The sequence below is a fragment of the Anabas testudineus genome, chromosome 11, assembly GCF_900324465.2.
Source record: "Anabas testudineus chromosome 11, fAnaTes1.2, whole genome shotgun sequence".
NCBI lineage: Eukaryota > Metazoa > Chordata > Actinopteri > Anabantiformes > Anabantidae > Anabas > Anabas testudineus.
The window spans coordinates 429,661-451,469 of record NC_046620.1 but is presented as its reverse complement, the minus strand read 5'-3'; the positions used below and the strand labels follow the sequence as shown (position 1 = coordinate 451,469).

The 21,809-nt window shown below is 40.9% G+C and overlaps 1 protein-coding gene across 2 annotated transcripts; it reads right to left on the bottom strand.

The window, feature by feature from the left end:
* Window positions 1-5,211: 5,211 nt before the first annotated feature.
* cdc42se1 (CDC42 small effector 1) lies at window positions 5,212-20,007 on the bottom strand. 2 transcript variants are annotated; one of them, XM_026349897.1, is made up of 5 exons: window positions 19,929-20,007; window positions 13,618-14,018; window positions 9,093-9,197; window positions 6,862-6,933; window positions 5,212-6,708 (listed from the first exon to the last, which is right to left on the bottom strand). In XM_026349897.1, exons 2-4 carry the CDS (start codon window positions 13,765-13,767, stop codon window positions 6,865-6,867), a joined length of 324 nt encoding a protein of 107 aa, XP_026205682.1. In that variant the 5' UTR covers window positions 13,768-14,018; window positions 19,929-20,007; the 3' UTR covers window positions 5,212-6,708; window positions 6,862-6,864. The 2 variants fall into 2 exon arrangements, with proteins under 2 accessions (XP_026205682.1, XP_026205683.1); XM_026349898.1 differs by lacking the exon at window positions 19,929-20,007 and adding an exon at window positions 14,533-14,817.
* Window positions 20,008-21,809: the final 1,802 nt, after the last annotated feature.

Here is a 21,809-nt window from a genome sequence, read left to right as displayed (position 1 = left end):
TCTCAGTCTGTGTGTGTGTGTGTGTGTGTGTGTGTGTGTGTGTGTGTGTGTGTGTGTCTCAGTCTGTGTGTGTGTGTGTCTCAGTCTCTGTGTGTGTGTGTCTCAGTGTCTGTATGTGTGTCTCAGTCTGTGTGTGTGTGTGTGTGTGTGTGTGTCTCAGTGTCTGTATGTGTGTCTCAGTCTTTGTGTGTCTCAGTGTCTGTATGTGTGTCTCAGTCTGTGTGTGTGTGTGTGTGTCTCAGTGTCTGTGTGTGTGTCTCAGTCTGTGTGTGTGTGTGTGTGTGTGTGTGTGTGTGTGTGTGTGTGTGTGTGTCTCAGTCTGTGTGTGTGTGTGTCTCAGTGTCTGTATGTGTGTCTCAGTCTCTGTGTGTGTGTGTCTCAGTGTCTGTATGTGTGTCTCAGTCTGTGTGTGTGTGTGTGTGTGTGTGTGTGTCTCAGTCTGTGTGTGTGTGTGTGTGTGTGTGTGTCTCAGTGTCTGTATGTGTGTCTCAGTCTTTGTGTGTCTCAGTGTCTGTATGTGTGTCTCAGTCTGTGTGTGTGTGTGTGTGTGTGTGTCCGTATGTGTGTGTCTCAGTCTGTATGTGTGTCTCAGTCTGTGTGTGTGTGTGTCTCAGTCTGTGTGTGTCTGTATGTGTGTGTGTGTGTGTGTCTCAGTCTGTGTGTGTGTGTGTGTGTCTCAGTGTCTGTATGTGTGTCTGTATGTGTGTGTCTCAGTCTGTGTGTGTGTGTCCGTATGTGTGTGTCTCAGTCTGTGTGTCTGTGTGTCAGTCTGTGTGTGTGTGTCTGTGTGTGTGTCTCAGTCTGTGTGTGTGTGTGTGTGTGTGTGTGTGTGTGTGTCTGTGTGTGTCTGTGTGTGTGTCTCAGTCTGTGTGTGTGTGTGTCTGTGTGTGTCAGTCTGTGTGTGTGTGTCTGTGTGTGTGTCTCAGTCTGTGTGTGTGTCTCAGTCTGTGTGTGTGTGTGTCTGTGTGTCAGTCTGTGTGTGTGTGTCTGTGTGTGTGTCTCAGTCTGTGTGTGTGTGTGTGTGTGTGTGTGTGTGTGTGTCTCAGTCTGTGTGTGTGTGTGTGTGTGTCTCAGTCTGTGTGTGTGTGTGTGTGTCTCAGTGTCTGTATGTGTGTCTGTATGTGTGTGTCTCAGTCTGTGTGTGTGTGTCCGTATGTGTGTGTCTCAGTCTGTGTGTCTGTGTGTCAGTCTGTGTGTGTGTGTCTGTGTGTGTGTCTCAGTCTGTGTGTGTGTGTGTCTGTGTGTGTCTGTGTGTGTCTGTGTGTGTCTGTGTGTGTGTCTCAGTCTGTGTGTGTGTGTGTCTGTGTGTGTCAGTCTGTGTGTGTGTGTCTGTGTGTGTGTCTCAGTCTGTGTGTGTGTCTGTGTGTGTGTCTCAGTCTGTGTGTGTCTGTGTGTGTGTCTCAGTCTGTGTGTGTGTCTCAGTCTGTGTGTGTGTGTCTCAGTCTGTGTGTGTGTCTCAGTCTGTGTGTGTGTGTCTCAGTCTGTGTGTGTCTGTGTGTGTGTCTCAGTCTGTGTGTGTGTCTCAGTCTGTGTGTGTGTGTCTCAGTCTGTGTGTGTGTCTCAGTCTGTGTGTGTGTGTGTGTCTGTGTGTGTTTCATGACTAAACACAGGTTCATTCCCTGTCGTCCTTGTTTAAAGACAGATTTCATCTGGATCCAGCTGCAGCAGCTGATTTCAGTCGGCCCCTTTACCTGAAACCTGAAATCCACATCATGTCCTGAGGAACATGTGACCATGTGATGCTGCTCAGACCTGAACAGCTGATCTGAAGTTTGTGATTCCTCACAAACAAAAATCAGAAACGACTTAACTGGTTCCAACAAAACACATATTTAGAGTTTATCACATGAAATGTCCTCACAAAGCTATAGAAACCACAGTCACATGTTTACCTTTAATGCTGGACCACGGTTTCCATGGTAACACACACACACTCTGTGACATCACAATTCCATCTCTGTGGTGTCAGCAGTTTCTGATGAAACGCTGTGGGAGTTCTGAACATGTCACACATGTACGTTCAGACACCATCAGCTCGAGCGACTCGGACATTAAACCTGGAACCAACAGTGAAACGTGTGTTTGCTGCTGATAAATCATCAGAGTGGTTTGAGCAGAACCTGCTGATGAACACACGTCAGGAGACAAACAGCAGATTTATTCAGTCGTCGTCAGACACGTGTTACAACACGAAGACGTTACGTCACCAGACAAACAGCATCAGTCTCACTGCAGATTGATGGAAAAGAGGTTTTAGGGTCCTGTGAGGAACCTGATCGGGGTTAAAGGAACACGGTACCAGCTGTACTCATTTTAAAACATCCACGGTAAATCAGCTGATTTATTCGGTTTTATCTAGAAAAGTCTAAATCTAAACTGAATTCATGTTCATCTCTGTATTCAGCAGTATTTTCTGTTCTGCAGATTTTGGGATTCTCTTGTCTATCTAAGTATCTAAGTATCTAAGTATCTAAGTATCTATCTAAGTATCTAAGTATCTAAGTATCTATCTAAGTATCTAAGTATCTATCTAAGTATCTAAGTTATCTATCTAAGTATCTAAGTATCTAAGTATTTAAGTTTTCTATCTAAGTATATCTAAGTATCTATCTAAGTATCTAAGTTATCTATCTAAGTATCTAAGTATCTATCTAAGTATCTAAGTTTTCTATCTAAGTATCTAAGTTTTCTATCTAAGTATCTAAGTATCTATCTAAGTATCTAAGTTTTCTATCTAAGTATCTAAGTTTTCTATCTAAGTATCTAAGTATCTATCTAAGTATCTAAGTTATCTATCAAAGTATCTAAGTATCTAAGTTTTCTATCTAAGTATCTAAGTATCTATCTAAGTATCTAAGTATCTAAGTATCTATCTAAGTATCTAAGTATCTAAGTATCTATCTAAGTATCTAAGTATCTAAGTTATCTATCTAAGTATCTAAGTATCTATCTAAGTATCTAAGTTATCTATCTAAGTATCTAAGTATCTAAGTTATCTATCTAAGTATCTAAGTATCTAAGTTATCTATCTAAGTATCTAAGTTATCTATCTAAGTATCTAAGTTATCTATCTAAGTATCTAAGTATCTAAGTATCTATCTAAGTATCTAAGTATCTAAGTTATCTATCTAAGTATCTAAGTTATCTATCTAAGTATCTAAGTTATCTATCTAAGTATCTAAGTATCTAAGTATCTATCTAAGTATCTAAGTTATCTATCTAAGTATCTAAGTATCTATCTAAGTATCTAAGTTATCTATCTAAGTATCTAAGTATCTATCTAAGTATCTAAGTATCTATCTAAGTATCTAAGTATCTAAGTTATTTATCTAAGTATCTAAGTTATTTATCTAAGTATCTAAGTTATTTATCTAAGTATCTAAGTATCTAAGTTATCTATCTAAGTATCTAAGTTATCTATCTAAGTATCTAAAGTTATCTATCTAAGTATCTAAGTATCTAAGTTATTTATCTAAGTATCTAAGTATCTAAGTTATTTATCTAAGTATCTAAGTATCTAAGTTATCTATCTAAGTATCTAAGTTATCTATCTAAGTATCTAAGTTATCTATCTAAGTATCTAAGTATCTAAGTTATTTATCTAAGTATCTAAGTTATCTATCTAAGTATCTAAGTATCTAAGTTATCTATCTAAGTATCTAAGTTATCTATCTAAGTATCTATCTAAGTATCTAAGTATCTAAGTTATCTATCTAAGTATCTAAGTATCTAAGTAATCTATCTAAGTATCTAAGTTATCTAAGTATCTAAGTTATCTATCTAAGTATCTAAGTTTTTTATCTAAGTATCTAAGTTATCTATCTAAGTATCTAAGTATCTAAGTATCTAAGTTATCTAAGTATCTAAGTTATCTATCTAAGTATCTAAGTTTTTTATCTAAGTATCTAAGTTATCTATCTAAGTATCTAAGTATCTAAGTATCTAAGTTATCTAAGTATCTAAGTTATCTATCTAAGTATCTAAGTTATCTATCTAAGTATCTATCTAAGTATCTAAGTATCTAAGTTATTTATCTAAGTATCTAAGCCTTCTTTATTTTTCTTGTCGCTCAGTGAAGCACAGAAAACACAAAGTAAATCTTCTGCTGTGTTTTTCACAGGACACTAATTTCTTAATTTATTCATCATCAGTCTTCTTCTCAGAGCTCGGTGTCACTCAAACAATAGGAGGTTACTGATGAATTAGGACTTTATGTGTGGTCAGTCCACAAACTGTCAATCAACAGTTATTAATAATAAAAAGCCACCAGCTGAGTGGACACTGATGGTTCACATAAGTTACAGTCAGCAGATGATTGAAGAAGAGTATTAACTAGAAAAAGTCCTGCAGCTCCGAACAGTTCGACTCACTGAGGCTCAAGGTGCCAGAATATTTGACGACATAGCAAAAGTCCCAACAAAGATTCAAATGCAAAAAAATAAAACAAACTTTGATAAAAACATGGTAAAGGTGTTAATTCTGCCTGAAGGCGACACTGAGGGAAAAGTGCTCTGTACTGGTTTACTGGGACCAGGTCTCGGTCCTGTGGATCTGCTGACAGCTCGGACCAGTCAACACCGACTTTTCTTTAATAGAAGTTTTGGCCTCTTCAGTCTTTAGTCTCAACCACGGAGGAAGTGGTCGAGACTCAGCCGTTTCCACGGCAACCACTCAGGGCGATGCAGACAACAGCTGACTAAAGTTCCAGAGTCAGAGGAACTTCCCCAGAGTTCAGTCTGTCCGGTGTTTTCATAGTTTTACTGTGATTTAGCGTCTAAACATTACATTTACACTTTTATCAATAGAGGTCTGGTACACAGTAATCATGGTCTTAGGGACATTTCTGGACAAGTTTACATATTTTAAGGAAGATTCTGATATTTTTGGACTAAATGTTTTAAATGTCTTCAATTAAACTTACTGTAACTTGAAGTCTGGCAGTGTAGAGGAGATGTTCAAATATTCAGACGTTAACATCTGAGATGTTGTGAAGAGTCACATAAAATGTGTGACATTAACAAATGAAGTTGACAAAGTCAAGTGAAGTTTCTTTTTTTAAATGCTTAGAAAGTTGTACGGAGTTTGGTTGATATGTGATGTACTGCTGTGAGGATCTGTTCTCCGTGACCTCAGTAACATTAATATTAACACTTTTTGTTACAGACATTCTTCATGTCAGGTTTTGGTCAAATGCAGCTGACACAAATAAACTAACTTTTATAACCATTTTATTTTCACAATCTGCTGCAGAAATGAGTTCATTTTTATCAAGAATATATTAAAGCTGTCTAAATAAGACCACACATGAACTTAAACATCAGCCTGAACATTAACTCTGTCCTGAAGGTTTTAGGACCAGCAGACATTTAGTCTCAGTGCTTCAGTTTGTCAGGATGTTTCATCAGAAAAGATTCAAAATATAAAAGAAAACAGGAAAAATCACAAAGCAAATGAGTAAAAACAATGTGTGACTAAAAGTGTTAATGTTCTAAAACATAAAGTTCATAATTCACCAGAAATGTGAAATGTTTCAAACAAAGGTTCAGAAAAAGTCTCAACATGGAGCTCAAAATGAAAACTCTGTTTTCCTGGGGACTGTAAATGTATCATCAGCTTTAGGCTAAAGAGGAGACGTTAAACGAACTGTTTTCTAGTGGGAGTTTTGAACAGCAGTGACGTGAACTGGATTATTAAAACCATATGACCTCACACACACACACAGAGTTCGGTCCAGTGTAGCAGGGATTTGTGGGACTTTCCCATCTCCTGAAATAAGAGTCTTTAGTCATTCAGCACCTGTGAGGCTGTGCAGAGCAAAGCATCCTGGGAGTCGAAGTCCAGTGACATCACCAGTGAGGGGGGTGGTGGTTAGGAAACAAAAACACAAGAAAGGTGAAGCGTAATGGTCCTTTAAAAGCTGAGTGCAGTGAAGCATTCTGGGAAGCGAAGTCCAGAGCAGAGAGGCTCCACATGGAGACTTTCCACTAAGGTGAGGGCTGAAATGAGGGATTGTGGGAGATGTAGTAAAGCTCCTGGATGATGGGGTTTAGAGACAACGTCCCAGTGAATGCTGGGAAATGGAGTTTGGGCTGTAAAAACACTTTGGAGCCAGTTTTTCTCTTCTCTGAAATACAGACATTCTGTCATTTAGCAGATATCCTGAACACAAAGGAATTCTGGGAAATGGAGTGCTGTCAGGTAAAGTTAACACTGATGAAGGTGAATTCTTCATGTCTGCACTTTAGTGTCGAACATGAGAACGTCTTAACATTTTATATTTCAATTATTGAATTCAGTAATAAACAGTGACTAGGCTAACGTTTGAAAGGCATGCTGGGAGATGTAGTCTTTGCCTTGTCAGATGCAGAGCTGGTGGTTTCTGGACCTGAGATGTTGAAAAAGACCAAACAAAACTTCTTCACGTCTTTTTGACGGTTTCTAAATTTCAGTCTCGGCCAGTAAAAAGGTTTTAATATTCTTTTCAGCTGAAACACTGGTTTGAGAGCAGCCACGTGAAACGCCTCCGGGGGAGATATACGCTTCAGGACAGCGCCCCCTACAGCTGGTGTTTTGCTCAAGGACATTTCAGCAGAGGATGAAGGTCGAAGGTCAAAGCCTCTGGTTGGTGATCGGATACTGAACAGGAGGATCAGGGTTTCAGGATCGAGGGGAGGTCTGTCAGCTGGTCTGGATCAGTTTCACACAGTCCTGAAAAATAAAACGGCATACGATTAAATTGTGGCCCACGTGCTGATAGCGCCCCCAGGGGGAGAGCGGACATGTACTGCAGCTACAGGTGACTCTGAAGTGGTCGTGCGGATGCAGAACCAGATGAAGAATGAGGCCGATTCCGTTGTTTACCGGCTATAAGAGGCTGTTCCTGCCGTTCATGTTGGGCCCTTTGGACCTCATCTGCTCCTGAACCGGGCCCGACTGCAAACAACAGAAACAGATCACACAGAAGGATCATTATCATTAACTGAGTGTGCCCCCCTACTGTGACCTGCTGACACCTCAGTTAGTTAAATACAAGTGGTGGTTTTAATGTTGTGGCTGATCTGTTAGTTTTCTCCTAATATTTACTGGACAGAACTTATAAAACTGATCTTCGTGTGAAGAGGTTCTGTTGAGGCCTCCATAGACCCGGACTCACTGAACAGCTGGTTCACTTCTGAATGTGTCTTTGGTAAATTTAGACTCTGTGACATCACATGAGGAAGCAGGTGACGACCTCTGACATCACCAGACAGGAAGACCACCTACTGAGACTGAGCCGGTTTGTCAAGCTACAGTCCAGTTTGAGTCCAGAGACATGAGTCCGGTTTGTCTCGCCGTGATAGGCTCTAGCCCAGGGTCAGCAACCTTTAACACCCAAAGAGCCATTTGGACCCAGTTTCCACAGAAAAGAAAACACTGGGAGCCGCAAATACTTTTTGACTTTGACGATTTAAAATGAAAATAATATAGTTTTGTTTTTGTTTTTTTTTACCTTTACGCTTTGTATAAACAATTTTACTGTGTTTCTTGTGACATGTATTTTAGTGCTACAGAGAAAATTAAATTTCATTTATGTAATAAACACATTTTGAACAAAATAATAATGGCAAAAAAAAGTAAGACGCCGAGTTGTTCTCTTTCAACTGAATTAAAAAGCTGAACTTAAATTATCCACATAGCAAACAGAAGATGCTGAGAGCCGTCATCCTTATATCGCCTTCGGGCTGTCGGAGCGTTTATTGGAGCCTTGACATGAATTTTAAAAGTAAATTGGAAAAAAAGCACCAAACAATGAAACATAAATATTAGCTAAACATCTGCATACACATTTATTTTACCTGAACCTCTGCAAATCAGAGTTGTACAAAGTCACTGTCATCTTTACGCAGGACTGTAAACTGTCGTCTGGGTTTGTTTCTAACGTAGTTCATGATGGAGAATAGCTGCTCACATACGTACGTGGATCCGAAGATCGACAGGACTCCAAATACATATTTCTGTATGTCTATGTAGGTGTCGGGGATGAATTCCATGTTTCAAACACGAGTTTGTCTCTCTCAGTATCACTCTATTTGTGATTCTGTATTAAATACTTTATAATTTATTTTCCAAAGCCATGTGGAGCAGCAGTATAAGAATAAAAGAGCTGCAGGTTGCTGACCCCTGCTTTAGCCCCATGACCCCATGACCTTTCACAGGATTATGTGGTTTAGATAATTAATAGATGTACAATATATATATATATATATATATATATATATATATATATATATATATATATATATATATGTATTTATTTCATCTTGGTTTATTTGATTTAATTTATTGTTAATTTCTTTCTCATTCATTTTTCAATTCTTTAGTTTTAAAGTTTTTATCTTTTATTTTTAGTTTTACTTTTTATTTAACTATATTTAATTTTTCTTAGAAATTCAATTTAAGTTTTTATGTCATTTTCTCCTTTATTGTATTTTACAGTTTTCATTTAATTAAAAAATATTTTAATTATTTATTATTTTACTTTTAAAGAACATCAATTTAATTCAGTCTGTTTTATGTTTTTCTTACTTTCTTAAAGTTTTATTTGTGCTTATTTTAATGTTTCTATTTTTTATTGTAATTACATTTTATTTTACTTTTCAGTTTCTTTCACAAGTAGGCTATGTTATTTGTTACTTTTTTGTGTAACTTTCAAATTCATTACTAAAAAAGTTTAAATGTGTTTTATTTGTTTATTTGTTGTTTATCTTTTTATCTTTATTGCATATTTAATCTGTTTTTATCTTATTTTTTTATTATCTGTGTGTGTGTGTGTGTGTGTGTGTGTGTGTGTCCGCTGAGCTCAGTCAACACATGAAGCTAAAATAGAAAGAGGAAGGATGTCGAGCTGTGTGGCACTTCCTGTCTCACACACACACACACACACACACACACACACACACTGTGGCCTCTGAATCTGAAACTGCTGCAGAGTTTCAGCTGTTTCACTTTGTGTCCGATGTGAAGCTGAAAATCTCTTTTTGTGTTTCTGTTTCCTGTTTGAGAACAGGTGAGCAGACAGGTGAGCAGACAGGTGTACAGGTGTGGAGTCTCACCGGCTGCAGTCCCTCAGCCATCTCTCCGGAGCCGATGTGTGTGAGGTGGATGAAGTTGGTCGGCTCTCCGATCATGCTGCGATCGATCTTCCTTCTCTTCTTCTTCTACACACACAGACACACACAGGTGAGTTGACGTTGACAGGTAGAAACAAGAAGAAATGAGTTTGTGAATAGTTGCTGTTACACTGCAGCTGCTCAGCGTCTTACTGTTCCAGCTCAGTGTCTGTAACCTAAATGTTTTTTTCATGACATCACAACAGGAAGTGGAACTTTTAACCGTCCCATGTTGGTGTGTAGCTCAGGTTCGACTGGTTGAGTTGATTAAAATCATTTTTACATCAGAAATCATGAAGTTTAAGAATAAAATCCTTGTCCTTATGTCCTAACAGCAGATTTGACACCTTCTTTAAAATGTTCCCTCCTCCCACGCTCAGGTACAGAACTGCTGAGAGTCAGATGTGTTTCTACTCGTCCACATAGTCTCTCAGTCACATCACTGTTTCTGTGTCTCTGCTTCAGTTCTGACATGTCTGAATCGGACTCAGAGCTGAAACAACAAACAGGTGACGCAACATTAAAACAACAAAGAGCAACGGACGAAAACCTGCTCAGTGAGGACCGAGTTAACCCCTCGACACCCAGAGTCCTGCTTCCTGTCATCAAAATCAACCTAATGACTGCTCACTAAGCTCTGGTTGACTAGCAGTAACAGTACTAGTAGTAGTAGTATTATTAAGGATTTTCAGAATAAAAGCCTGAGACGAAGTGTTCAGGCTCCAGCTGCAGAGAATCATCTTCATCCACAGATTCAGCTCTGTGCTGCGTTCAGGGACACTCACACAGCTACAAGCCCCCGAATGCCTCATTAAAACTCCTGCTTCCTGAGTCCAGTTAATCTCCATGTGTGGAAAAATGTGCTGATCCAGAAATATCACATTTAAGAGGATTAAGATCGTCAGGATTATTCAGAGCTCTTATGTAACAACTGGATTTAGAGGTTTGTTCTCATAAAAAGAGAAGCGGACGTTCCTGAAACAATTCACTGACACAATGAAAACTCAGTCCCACATCGTCAGTCCATCAGTGGGAAAACTTGAAAAAACTTGACTGACTCTGTTTGTTAACATGTTGGCGCCTGTGGTCCAACAGCTGGGACTGACTCAGCACTGCACGGCAACAGTCACAGAGCAGGTCAAAGGTCAGGTCTCACTTAACTGGCGTCCCTCTGTGCTCAGTGGTTTGTTATAAAAATATCTGACAGTGTCAGATTTGAGATTTTAGCTGTGATAATAAAAGTTGATTCTTATTATTTCACCTGCAGTGAGCATCTTTATGATATTTAATAAAAGTGGTAACAAGTGAATACAGCGATATCGTGTTACTGTATACAGTGACACAACATCAGTGAACTACAGCTCTTATAAAAGATAAATACGACATCGCTGAACTACAGCTCTTATAAAAGGTAAATACGACATCGCTGAACTACAGCGTCTCTTAAAGATAAATACGGCATCTCTGAACAACAGCTCTTATAAAAGGTAAATACGACATCTCTGAACAACAGCTCTTATAAAAGGTAAATACGACATCGCTGAACTACAGCTCTTATAAAAGATAAATACGACATCGCTGAACTACAGCTCTTATAAAAGGTAAATACGACATCGCTGAACTACAGCTCTTATAAAAGGTAAATACGACATCGCTGAACTACAGCTCTTATAAAAGGTAAATACGACATCGCTGAACTACAGCGCCTATAGACGCTGGAGTTCAGTGATAGACAGACAGACAACATTATTATGTTTTCAGTCGACTCCAAAGTCACTGAAAACTCCCTGAAATTCCAGGATTTCCAGGAGGCTCTGTGACATCCCAGTTTCCCAGCAGCTCTCTGCTGAGTAACTTGAACCCAGACTGACGTCAGACCGTTGGAGCGTCAGCTGCTCATTTAGTGAACAGAGAAGAAAAACTCTCCTGGCAACGACTGTGTTGAGCTGATAAACAGCACATCTTCATCACATCATCATCATCATCATTTAGTCATGACTCATCTGACTCAAAGCAGGAAACTGGAATTTCAAAATAAGAGCGGCTGAAGAAATCAGGACCTGAGACCGGCCTTAAACACGGCCATACACGCTGGGACCTGAGCTGATTTCACAACCTCGGCTCCACCCAGACGAGCAAATCAAAGCTGTCTCTTCTCACAACACGACCCCTCAAATGAACAAGTTTTCTTACTATAAATATTCTGAACTGAATCATTTGCTGTAGATAAGAACTGTACTGAACCTGTTTTAAAGGCAGCGATTTATTAATGATTCTTATGATGAAGGTCTGAGGACCAACATGAACCCTGAGCTGCGTTTGAAGGACGAAACGTTTTGTGTTTTTATTATTAATAAAGTTGTTTGAATCTTGGAACTAGTTAAAAACCCTCCTCGGTCACATCACTCCCCGTGTGGTTTTAAATTCAGATAATCAGATAAGAAGAGGAGGAGGAGGGTGGGGTTACATCACCTACTTGGCATCTGTACATGTGCAGAAAGTCGATTTGTTTTAATGGAGTCTGGATCTGCTGCGTTTTACAGTCGAGCTTCACAAAGGAAGCTCGGTCTAACTTCCCTCTCAGTGAAGTCACCGCGTGTGTGTGTGTGTGTTTATTGAAGGTGTATTGTTGCAGTGTCACAATGGAACAAACAGAAAACTCTAAAAATACAGATGGAGGGAGGAGGGAGCAGAACTTCCTCTCATCAGCTGCTGCTCTCTGTGCTTCTGTATTTTAACATCCTGGACCTGATCTCACTGAGGTCGTATCACTGATTATGTTGGATGATCCTGTAGCCTGCAGAGCTTCGACTGTTCCGACTGATCACGTCTTAAATCACAGTCACTTGTTGGGACTCGCCGACGTCATCAGTCGTGGTGGTTTCTAATAGTATTTCACTGAGTTTGTCATCACAGCGATCCATGCGATAACCCTCTGCTGGTCAAATGGTGTTAGTGGGGCTTCACAGAGGTGTGTACAGGTGTGTATGCACCAAACAAAGTCAGCAGCATGTTACTAAACCAAAGAGCTGAGCTGTCGACCTGCTCCGAGGCTGCAGTGAGTCTGAAACAACATCACCACACCAGCAAGTCACCAAATACGAAACCTGCACGTGAGGAAATGACCTCACTGCAACACAGGAAGACACCGAGTGATGCTGCAGCACTGAGCTCCGAGCTGGAAGAGCCGAGCAGCTGCTGCTTTAAGTTTAGTTCGAGCGACATTTCTTGTTTTCTTGAATAATCCCGTCACTGATTCATCTAAAATGTTTCTGTGAAAAGTTTCACAGAGGCCAAAGTGACGTCGTTCAGTCTGAGACAATAAAACCAAGATGATGAACTGAAAATCTGCTGCTGTTGAGAAGTGATGAAGTGATTCTTCAGTTTATCTGAATCCGTTTGTTTATAATAAAGATTTTAGATTCAACGGAACTGTTCATTCACTGGTTATGTGGTAAAAAAGGTTCCACAACCTTCACTAACCTCTATTCTAACCTCATCACTGTCACATCATCACACATTGGTTTTAACTGGGATTTTTTACAGCTTTTAAAGATGCAAACACACGTTATCTTTGTGATCTGGGCGTCGCACCAGAAAACTCTAACTGGGAGTGACTGTTGTTAGTGAAACAAAGTGTAAAAAGGAACAGACAGCAGAAAAAGGAAGAGGGTGTCGGCCTGCAGGAGGTCAGAGTTCACCCTGAAACAGGAAGTTCTGCCACCTGTTTACTCCTGAGTAAAGTAGAAGTGTGTTTTACTCCTAAATCTGTTTTTACAATCACACTGTGGAGCCGAAAACGACTTTCTGCATCTGCACATAATGTAAAAAACATCATACATTCAGTGGTGGAACGAAGTACATTTACTCAAGTATTGTAGTACAGTTTACAGTATAATTTGTAGGTACTTGTGCTTTACTTCAGTATTTGCATTTTATGTTACTATGCCTTTGTTTTTTATACTGATTCTAATTATTTATTCTGTTGTTATTTTTATTCTGTATATGGCACCGACTGGTCGGCACCTTATTCGCTGTACGATGTTGAATGACAATAATAAGTTTATCTCTTTACTTTACTTCTCTACTATACTTCTGACAGCTCTGTTTTACGTACTATACTCCGTATGTCGTATGTTTTGCTTCGTACTTTTACCTGGACGTGGTGGATTTCTGCAGAAACCTGATTTATGAGACACATGAGGAACAAATCTGGACCAAACTCAAACATTCATATTATCAACAGCATCAAGTTCAACACTGGTTCAGATACTCAAAAAAATACTGCAGTACTGCTACTTTTGTGCTGAAAGTACATTTTACAGCATAGACTTGGTACTTCAGCCAGAGTAAAGGTTTCAAACTGGTACTTCTACTTGTAGTGTAGTGAGTATTTTTACATATACTTTTATCCGTGATTCATCTGAAATCTGCACAGATTCTTATTTGGTATTCGGGTGCGTCTCACCGGCGGTGGTTTAGCCACCACGCAGCAGCCCATCTTGTGCCAGAAGTCGCTCATGCTGACTTGCCGCCTGACCAGCTGCCGGCCGCCACTCTCTGCTGCTGCCCTGCAGGCCGGATGAGGAACTGCAGCTTGTGGGTAATCCTGGGGCATCCAGACAAAAAACTGCACTGACCCTCAGAAGACTTGGACCCCAAATATACCCCACCTCAGAGTGAGTACTGCTGAGTGACCTCAGGAGGGTCCAGACCAAAGACAATCTCAGATGAAAATATCCACGGGGATGGATCGAAAAAATGAGTGAGTGATCAAAATCAGAGGTAAAAAGTGTAGAAGTGCCAAAGTCTGATGAAAAAAAAAAGTTTTAATCCACAGTTTGATGATCTCAGCACTTCGGTCTTGAGCTGTGAGACACAACAGAAACAAGTTACAAACACATTTTACATTTGAATTTCATTCATCCAGTTTCATGAAATTTTAAATATTCTGCAGTTGAATCCAACTTGAATCTGACGGGATTCTCGTCCTGTCTGGTCCAACTCATCTCACCGTCTCCTGCGTGTCTGAGTTTAGTCCCTGAATCAGCGGAGTGATGATTTATCCTCTTAAGAAACCTGAGGCTCGTTGTGTAAGTTTATCTTTTGTAATAAGACTTTTGAAATACATCAATATTTCTTATTAGGTTTTTCTCACTTTTTCATCTGACCAGTAAATTTCTCAAAAGAGCTTCATTAGTTTGCAAAGACAAAGATCAGTGGATCAAATATAAACTTTCCAACAACCTCCACTTTTCATCAAGACAAAAAGAAACTGTGGTCACTTTACCACCACCTTCCAAAATCACATTTATTCTTTCTTACAAAGATCCACTCCTTCTCTAAAATGTCCTTCCTTCTCAATGGGGGACTTTATCTTTACCTCATTTAGCAAAGTGTCCAAACTGTCTTCGGTCTGTCTCCTTACCCAACAAACGTATCCAAAATTATTTGATTTACAAAAACAGTGAAACAAACACCAAAAAAAGATCCTGTACTTTAGTTTCCTGTTGACGTCGCCTTACATTGTTCTTAAAGACGTTCACTTTGTGTAAAGATGCTGAAACTAACTAATAAACTGCAGAGTTGGTCCTCAGAAAGATAGAAAGACGGGAACAGCCTGTGTGGCTGAGCAGCATGGGAACGTCAACACAGTGAACACATTAACGGTGACTAAACACTGGGTGTGGTCCAAACACGGCACAGGAAGCCCGCACACTCGGGCCTGTAAAGTCTAAATGAAAGAGTGTTTCTGGATGTTTTGTTCTTGTTGTTTCCAGACGATCCAAAGACTTGAAATTAGAAACCAGCAGCAGACTTTTATTTTGACATCTCGGCCAGGGTTCCTGCAAAACAACAAACTGTTTTGTATTTAAGACCAGATCTTTGTCTCCTCAGGTCAGAGACACGAAAACTGATTTGGTTTCAGATACAGTACTTCTCTACAGTACTGAAGTACTACTGCAGTACTCCTGTCCCTCACCTCAACTCGGGGAGGACGTAAAGTGACATAAAGGGTTAAACTCTCCCTGCGTTTCTATTTTCAGGCTGTTCTGGTCCCGCAGGAACACGTCTGGACTCCGTCCAGCACATTTCAGCAGATGATAAAGAAAGAATGTGAGAGGCCAGAGACTCCAGGAACACGTCGCTTCATGCTTTAAATCCACACAGAGGAATTCAGCGCTGCAGCCCGAGGACACAAAAACCACACGTAGTCTGTGGACGTCCAGCTGAAGGACACCAACACTCTGATCCACATGATCCTGGACCAGAGAAAAGCACAAAACCTGCTGGTTCACAAACATGTACGGGTCGGGTTCTGTCAGGTCCACATGTGAACAGATCCTGGTGCAGCTGTGACGACACTGACAAAGGAACTTCACTGTGTCTGTGAAGTTACATGTTCAACCCTGTAACCAAGCAGCAGGAGTCCTGCAGAGAACCAGGATCAGGTTTATGGTTCAGTTCTAGTTAGGACATCAGAGACCAGCACCAGCGGAGGCTTCACGTGGTTTGATCTGATTCAACTTTTCCTGTGATGTCATCCAGCGAGAAGCTGCAGCAGCAAACCGTGAACACACGAGCTCACATTCCTGACGCATGAGTCTGAGAAGTGACGTGGACTCACGTGGCGTTTCAGCTGTTCTGTTCAGATCCACAGTCCTGACTCAGAACCAAACCACCACACGGACTGATGAGGTCTGGATACGCTAACACCACCCCCCTTTTAAAACTGAAGTCGAACCATCGATTTACTGAAGAAACACTCGTCTGTATCTGAGTATTTTTATTATGATCTGACAAAATGTGAACGAAAAAAAGAACGACTCCGAAAACAGAGAGAGAGAACACATCGCAGTACTTATACTCCGAATACTCTGAGTACTACAAATACTCTGAATGATCCAATGACTCTGAGTACTATAAATACTCTGAAGTACTATAAATACTCTGAAGTACTATAAATACTCGAAGTACTTTAAATACTCTGAAGTACTATAAATACTCAAAGTACTTTAAATACTCTGAAGTACTATAAATACTCAAAGTACTTTAAATACTCTGAAGTACTATAAATACTCAAAGTACTTTAAATACTCTGAAGTACTATAAATACTCAAAGTACTATAAATACTCTGAAGTACTATAAATACTCGAAGTACTATAAATACTCAAAGTACTTTAAATACTCTGAAGTACTATAAATACTCAAAGTACCTTAAATACTCTGAAGTACTATAAATACTCAAAGTACTATAAATACTCTGAAGTACTATAAATACTCGAAGTACTATAAATACTCAAAGTATTTTAAATACTCTGAAGTACTATAAATACTCTGAAGTACTTATAAATACTCAAAGTACTTTAAATACTCTGAAGTACTATAAATACTCTGAAGTACTATGAATACTCAAAGTACTTTAAATACTCTGAAGTACTATAAATACTCTAAGTACACTCTTGTGTATGTGAGGACGACCTGATGACGACAGACCTCTATCTTTGTGAGGACACTCCTCTGTCCTAAACCTGGATCTAACCGGATCCTAAAACCGGATCCGAACCCTCAGGCGGCCGTTCAGACTCGTCTCTAGTTACTAGTTAGTACTTTAAAACTACTAAATCTTTTTAAAGTTCTTTGTTAATCTCTCGTCCTCCCAGTCACAGTAAACTACGGTGGTGCTGAGGAAGCAAAGTGACGATCATCGACCTCCTGATCAGCTGATCTGTGATCAGCTGATCAGCTGAGAGATGATCACATCTGACCACAACAGCTGTTTGTGTCAGTGAACGCACCACGGGCCCTCGAGGTCACAGACAGAAGGGTCACATGATGTTTAGGTTCTGATCCGGTTTCCTCTATAAAGTGTTTATGAAAAAAGCTGCAGATGTTCAATAAGTTACAGAGAAGGAGCTGCTGTTTTTCTGTTTCATTTCTCGTCTTCGATCTTTCTTCTCGTTCTTTCTCTGATTTTCCTCGTCTGGTTTTAGTTTTCTATCCATTTCAGCTCATTTATCTCTTTACTGCTCAACTAGTCGTCGTCACTCAAAGAATCGTTGAAGCTCAAACAGAACGTGTTTAGTTCTACGTTCAGTGGAACTGTGAAGTTCTGCAGATAAATAGACGCCGTCCTGCACTGGGACTCGGGACGGGTTCACTTCCTCTTTTCAAACCCAGACGCTGACATCCTGCTGCAGCTTATCACAGACTGTTCAGCAGTCGGTCGGCTGCGATAAGAAAACAACAGGAGCCGCTTCCTCTAAGGACCTGATCGGGGGCCCAGCAGGAGGAGGACTGCAGTCCACATGGATCTGACTTCAACAAGTCCCCCCAACAGACCTTTGTCGTCATGGCGACAGCTGGGGGTTAAGCTCGTAGAAACATGCAGGTCATCATCGCTGGATGACGTTGTTTCTCTGCTCAGACTGTGAAACTGAGTGATCGAGATAATCTGATCCGAGCCCGATCAAATCGCACCAGGCGAGAAACATTCTGGACTAAATTTAGTCTGAATGATTCTAAAAGTTCCAGCAGGAAGTTCAGGTCTAAACAGGACTGGACCCGTACAGAGTCCGTCCAGTTTTCCAGGACTTCGATTGTCTGCTGTGAGTGGATCTGACTAACTACATCATCCTCTGCTGTCAGAGTTAAGATGGCACTTAAGGAACCCGGTAGAGAGTCAGACAGTCCTGTGGTTTCTCAGTGTCCAATGAGGAACTGAGTAAAGTCAGACCGTCTGGTTTCACACCCCAGAACCTTTACAGGGTTTTATTTAGGACCTGTATTTACACTTGTTAGAGCCGTATTCACCGAACAGTTCACTCGGCCTTCGCTCTCAGTGCTGCTAAAAATCTTAGTCCAGAGTACGCGTGCAGCATCCTGACAGGTCTCAGGTCTCTGGGTGAATCTATTCCAGTGAATGTGGGTCAGAGTCAGCAGAACACAAAGACTCCTTTCATCCACACGTGACGGAAAAACTCTGGTTAACGGTCGACTTCAGCACAACGACCACTTTCTCTGCTCATGTGGAAACTCTCAGTCACATCAACACACCTCACAGACCTGCAGAGAGGACTCTGTGGATCCAGGATCTCTGAAACGTCATAGTGGTAGTCTGGACCTCATGTTCTCAGCCGTTGGTCTCGTTTTTATTTCATGTCAGTAACAGAAGAAGAATGAACCTGTTCAAAAAGTCTTGTTTAGTTTCGCAGCTGATAACAGTTCCCGCTCAGTGTGTGTTTAAAGGCTGAAGGTTAAATCCACAATAACAAACCCTGAGGTCAGAGTCCAGCAGTCCACCCGTTCACGCTCGGCTCTGAATCGCTTCCTGTCCCTCTGTCTGCGGGAAAAACTCTCAACACTGACTGAGGACGTCATGGTTTTTGGCAAATTTAGTGATCTGGATTATCAGTCCAGGATTCAGAACACAGCTGATGAAAGAAAACTCCCACACAGAGTTCAGCAGGTTTACATCTCTCCAAGACCACGGTCCAGATCCAGACCCAGCACACAGAGTTCCATTAAATAAACCCTGAGTCGGTAAGACAGTCCGAAAACACCTGCAGTGATAGTTTGATGGATGGGCTGCTCAGAGAGGTGAGGACTGAAGACTCTCGTCTGCTGCTGGACCTGAACCAGCTGCACTCAGACTAAAACCTGAACCTGAACTAACACCAGAGGGCTTCAACTGCAGACTAGAACCAGTCAGATTTGCTGCAGGAAGCAGAAACGTCCAGAACCAGTGACACCAAAGCTTTAAGGTTTTCAGACTTGATGATCTGGTTTCGGTGGGTTTGGTTTTCTCCATCTGAGAAAACCATGATTAATCTACAGATCAAGTTTTTGGTTTAACGACACAGTTCAGTCCCACAGGAGTTTCCAGTTTCCATGTAAACGCAACGTAACGGTCAAATACTTCCCCTAAAACATTCACACTGATTCATGTCCTGGCTCTACAACCAAACCTCCTACATCAGACTGGTCCTCAGACTGGTCCTCAGACTGGTTATCAGACTGGTCCTCAGACTGGTCCTCAGACTGGTCCTCAGACTGGTTATCAGACTGGTTATCAGACTGGTCCTCAGACTGGTCCTCAGACTGGTTATCAGACTGGTCCTCAGACTGGTCCTCAGACTGGTCCTCAGACTGGTTATCAGACTGGTTATCAGACTGGTTATCAGACTGGTCCTCAGACTGGTCCTCAGACTGGTTATCAGACTGGTCCTCAGACTGGTCCTCAGACTGGTTATCAGACTGGTTATCAGACTGGTCCTCAGACTGGTCCTCAGACTGGTTATCAGACTGGTCATCAGACTGGTCCTCAGACTGGTCCTCATACTGGTTGTGATGGGTTAATGTTTTTTCCAAAAGGCCGAACATTAATCTGAACGTATAAATAAACACTAAATAGTAAATAAATGAATATTTGGGGTTTGGGTTTGTGGCCAGAGAACAACAGCTGTTACAAACCTTTTACACACAGTTTTTACATTTTATAGAAAAATATATGAATCAAATAATCAAGAAAAGTATCAGTAGATTAATCTACATGTTCAGTCATCTGTATGTGTGTCTTTAATGAGTTTTCTATGACATCCAGTCAGAATAACTTCAGTGTAAATGCAGCCTAATGTTAAAGAGTCAAACACTGACAGTCCGTGAACACTGAAACTGATTTTAGGTCAGTTCATCTGTTTCTAATCTGAGTTCTGAGGTTTTCCTGCCTGTCAAACGGAGCTTAGATCATCGAACAGAAAAAGCAGCAGCACACTCACCAGAGACGAAGACACAGCAGCGAGTGAGAGACTGAGATCGTAAACCAGTTCCAGGCCTCTGTAAAGTCTGAGGTGTGGCTCCAACCAGGAAATCCATCCTCCTTTTCTAACTGAAGGAACTCACTGTTCTCTCCTCCTCCTCCTCCTCTCGGTCTCTGGAACCGCTTCAGTCAAACTGCTCCTCCTGCTGACTCACACCACTCATCACATGTTGGTTCTGGAGCAGTGAAGGGATTGAACACGTTTGTCTGTATGTCGGTGAAGATTCTCAGTCGTCCAGGTGAAGTTACCTGAAAGTTGAGTCCTGGTAACTGGACTTCCTTCTAGTTGGTTCTGAAGATAGTTGGTTAGAGACACAGATTTATCCTCCAGGTTTGGTTTCACTCCCCCCTGGACTGAATAGACTCATGTGGATGTGAAGCATGTAGTAATCACACCTCTGTCAACCCCTCTGTCACCTAAAGTGGGCCATTAAGTGTCCAACCTGGTGCAGGTGTGAACTGGTCCTGATCTTTCTGGGATGGATGATAGGGCAGCATGATAAATAGGAGACAGGTTGTGTCTAAGTTTGTCTGTAGTGGACAGGAGTGGATCATTCACCTTAACAACATTCACGTCTCATTTATTTATTCATATATCATACATTAACATAAAACGGTCAGTTTGACTTCTGCTAAGGTCCAAAGCCTGGAACCCACAGACACCTACAGATTCAGTGAGACCTGTAAGGTGATGATTAGGCTGTACCCCTTTAGGATTCATTACTGTCTCAGGTGTTTCTGTTCTGGTCTCAGCAAACTGCTGGAACCCTTCACAGTGATTCTTCATTATGAAAAATGCTCTGTCCTCTGTAATATTGTCTGCTCTCATCCTCCAGCAGCTCCTCTCTCTCTGACAGTTCTAGGTTTTTGTTGTTTTCTGCGTCATTGGTCGTGGAACATGGGACCTTTTTGACTTATGATGAGAAGGCACCTGTTACTATGGAAAAAGCTGTGTTTTCATACAGCAGCTAGCCTGCTATTAGCTATTAGCCCTGCAAAAACACAGGCTTGCTCCCAGGAGAGAGAGCTGAAATCCAGCTTGCTCCGGTCTTGGATGCTTCATCTTCTTCCTCTTCTTTCAGCTGGTGGATGTAGACTGGCCTCATCTGGCCCACAGAGCAGGTGAACTGCCACTGAAACCACTGAATGCTTTGTTATGCTGTTACCATAGTTCATTCATCTCACTCCTCTTTTTGCACTATAAGTCATAATCGCACATTAACCTGCACATACATAGTCCATGCTTTTTATTTACTTTTATTTCTGTGTAATGCTTTATTTTCTCTATTTTCTATTATTTCTGAAATTCTGTTTCCTCACTGTGCACATGACAGTAAACGCTTTGATTCTTGGATCTTGAAGTATTTGGCCAGCAGCTGGTGCCGTTTCTGACGATTCTGAAGTGTCGTTGTGTCCAGCTCTAGTTAAACATCTGTAAGGAAGATAAATGTCTGACTGAAGACAAATTTCAGTCAGACAGACCTCAGCAGACCCTCCTTGTTCCTGCTCTCTGCTACATTACATGCTTTTATTTTTTCCAAGCCCTTTATATTTTGACCCAGTAATCAGTTTCCCTGCCACACTACTTCCCGGCCCTTTATTCTGCCCTGTGTTTGACTTACCTTTGGACCTGGACCTTGCCTCTGTAGTTTTACTGGTAAAACTACAGAGGCAAGGTAATGGTAAATTGTTTACCCGGCTCTCGGAGGTGGACTTGGACTTTGGACCTCGTCATCTCTACTTTGTGAGTTTTTAGTTGCGGTGTTTTTTTCTCTTACTGTTGATCACCGTGCTTTCTGTTATTTACTTTTGATCTGAGCTCATTATTGCTTAAGATTTT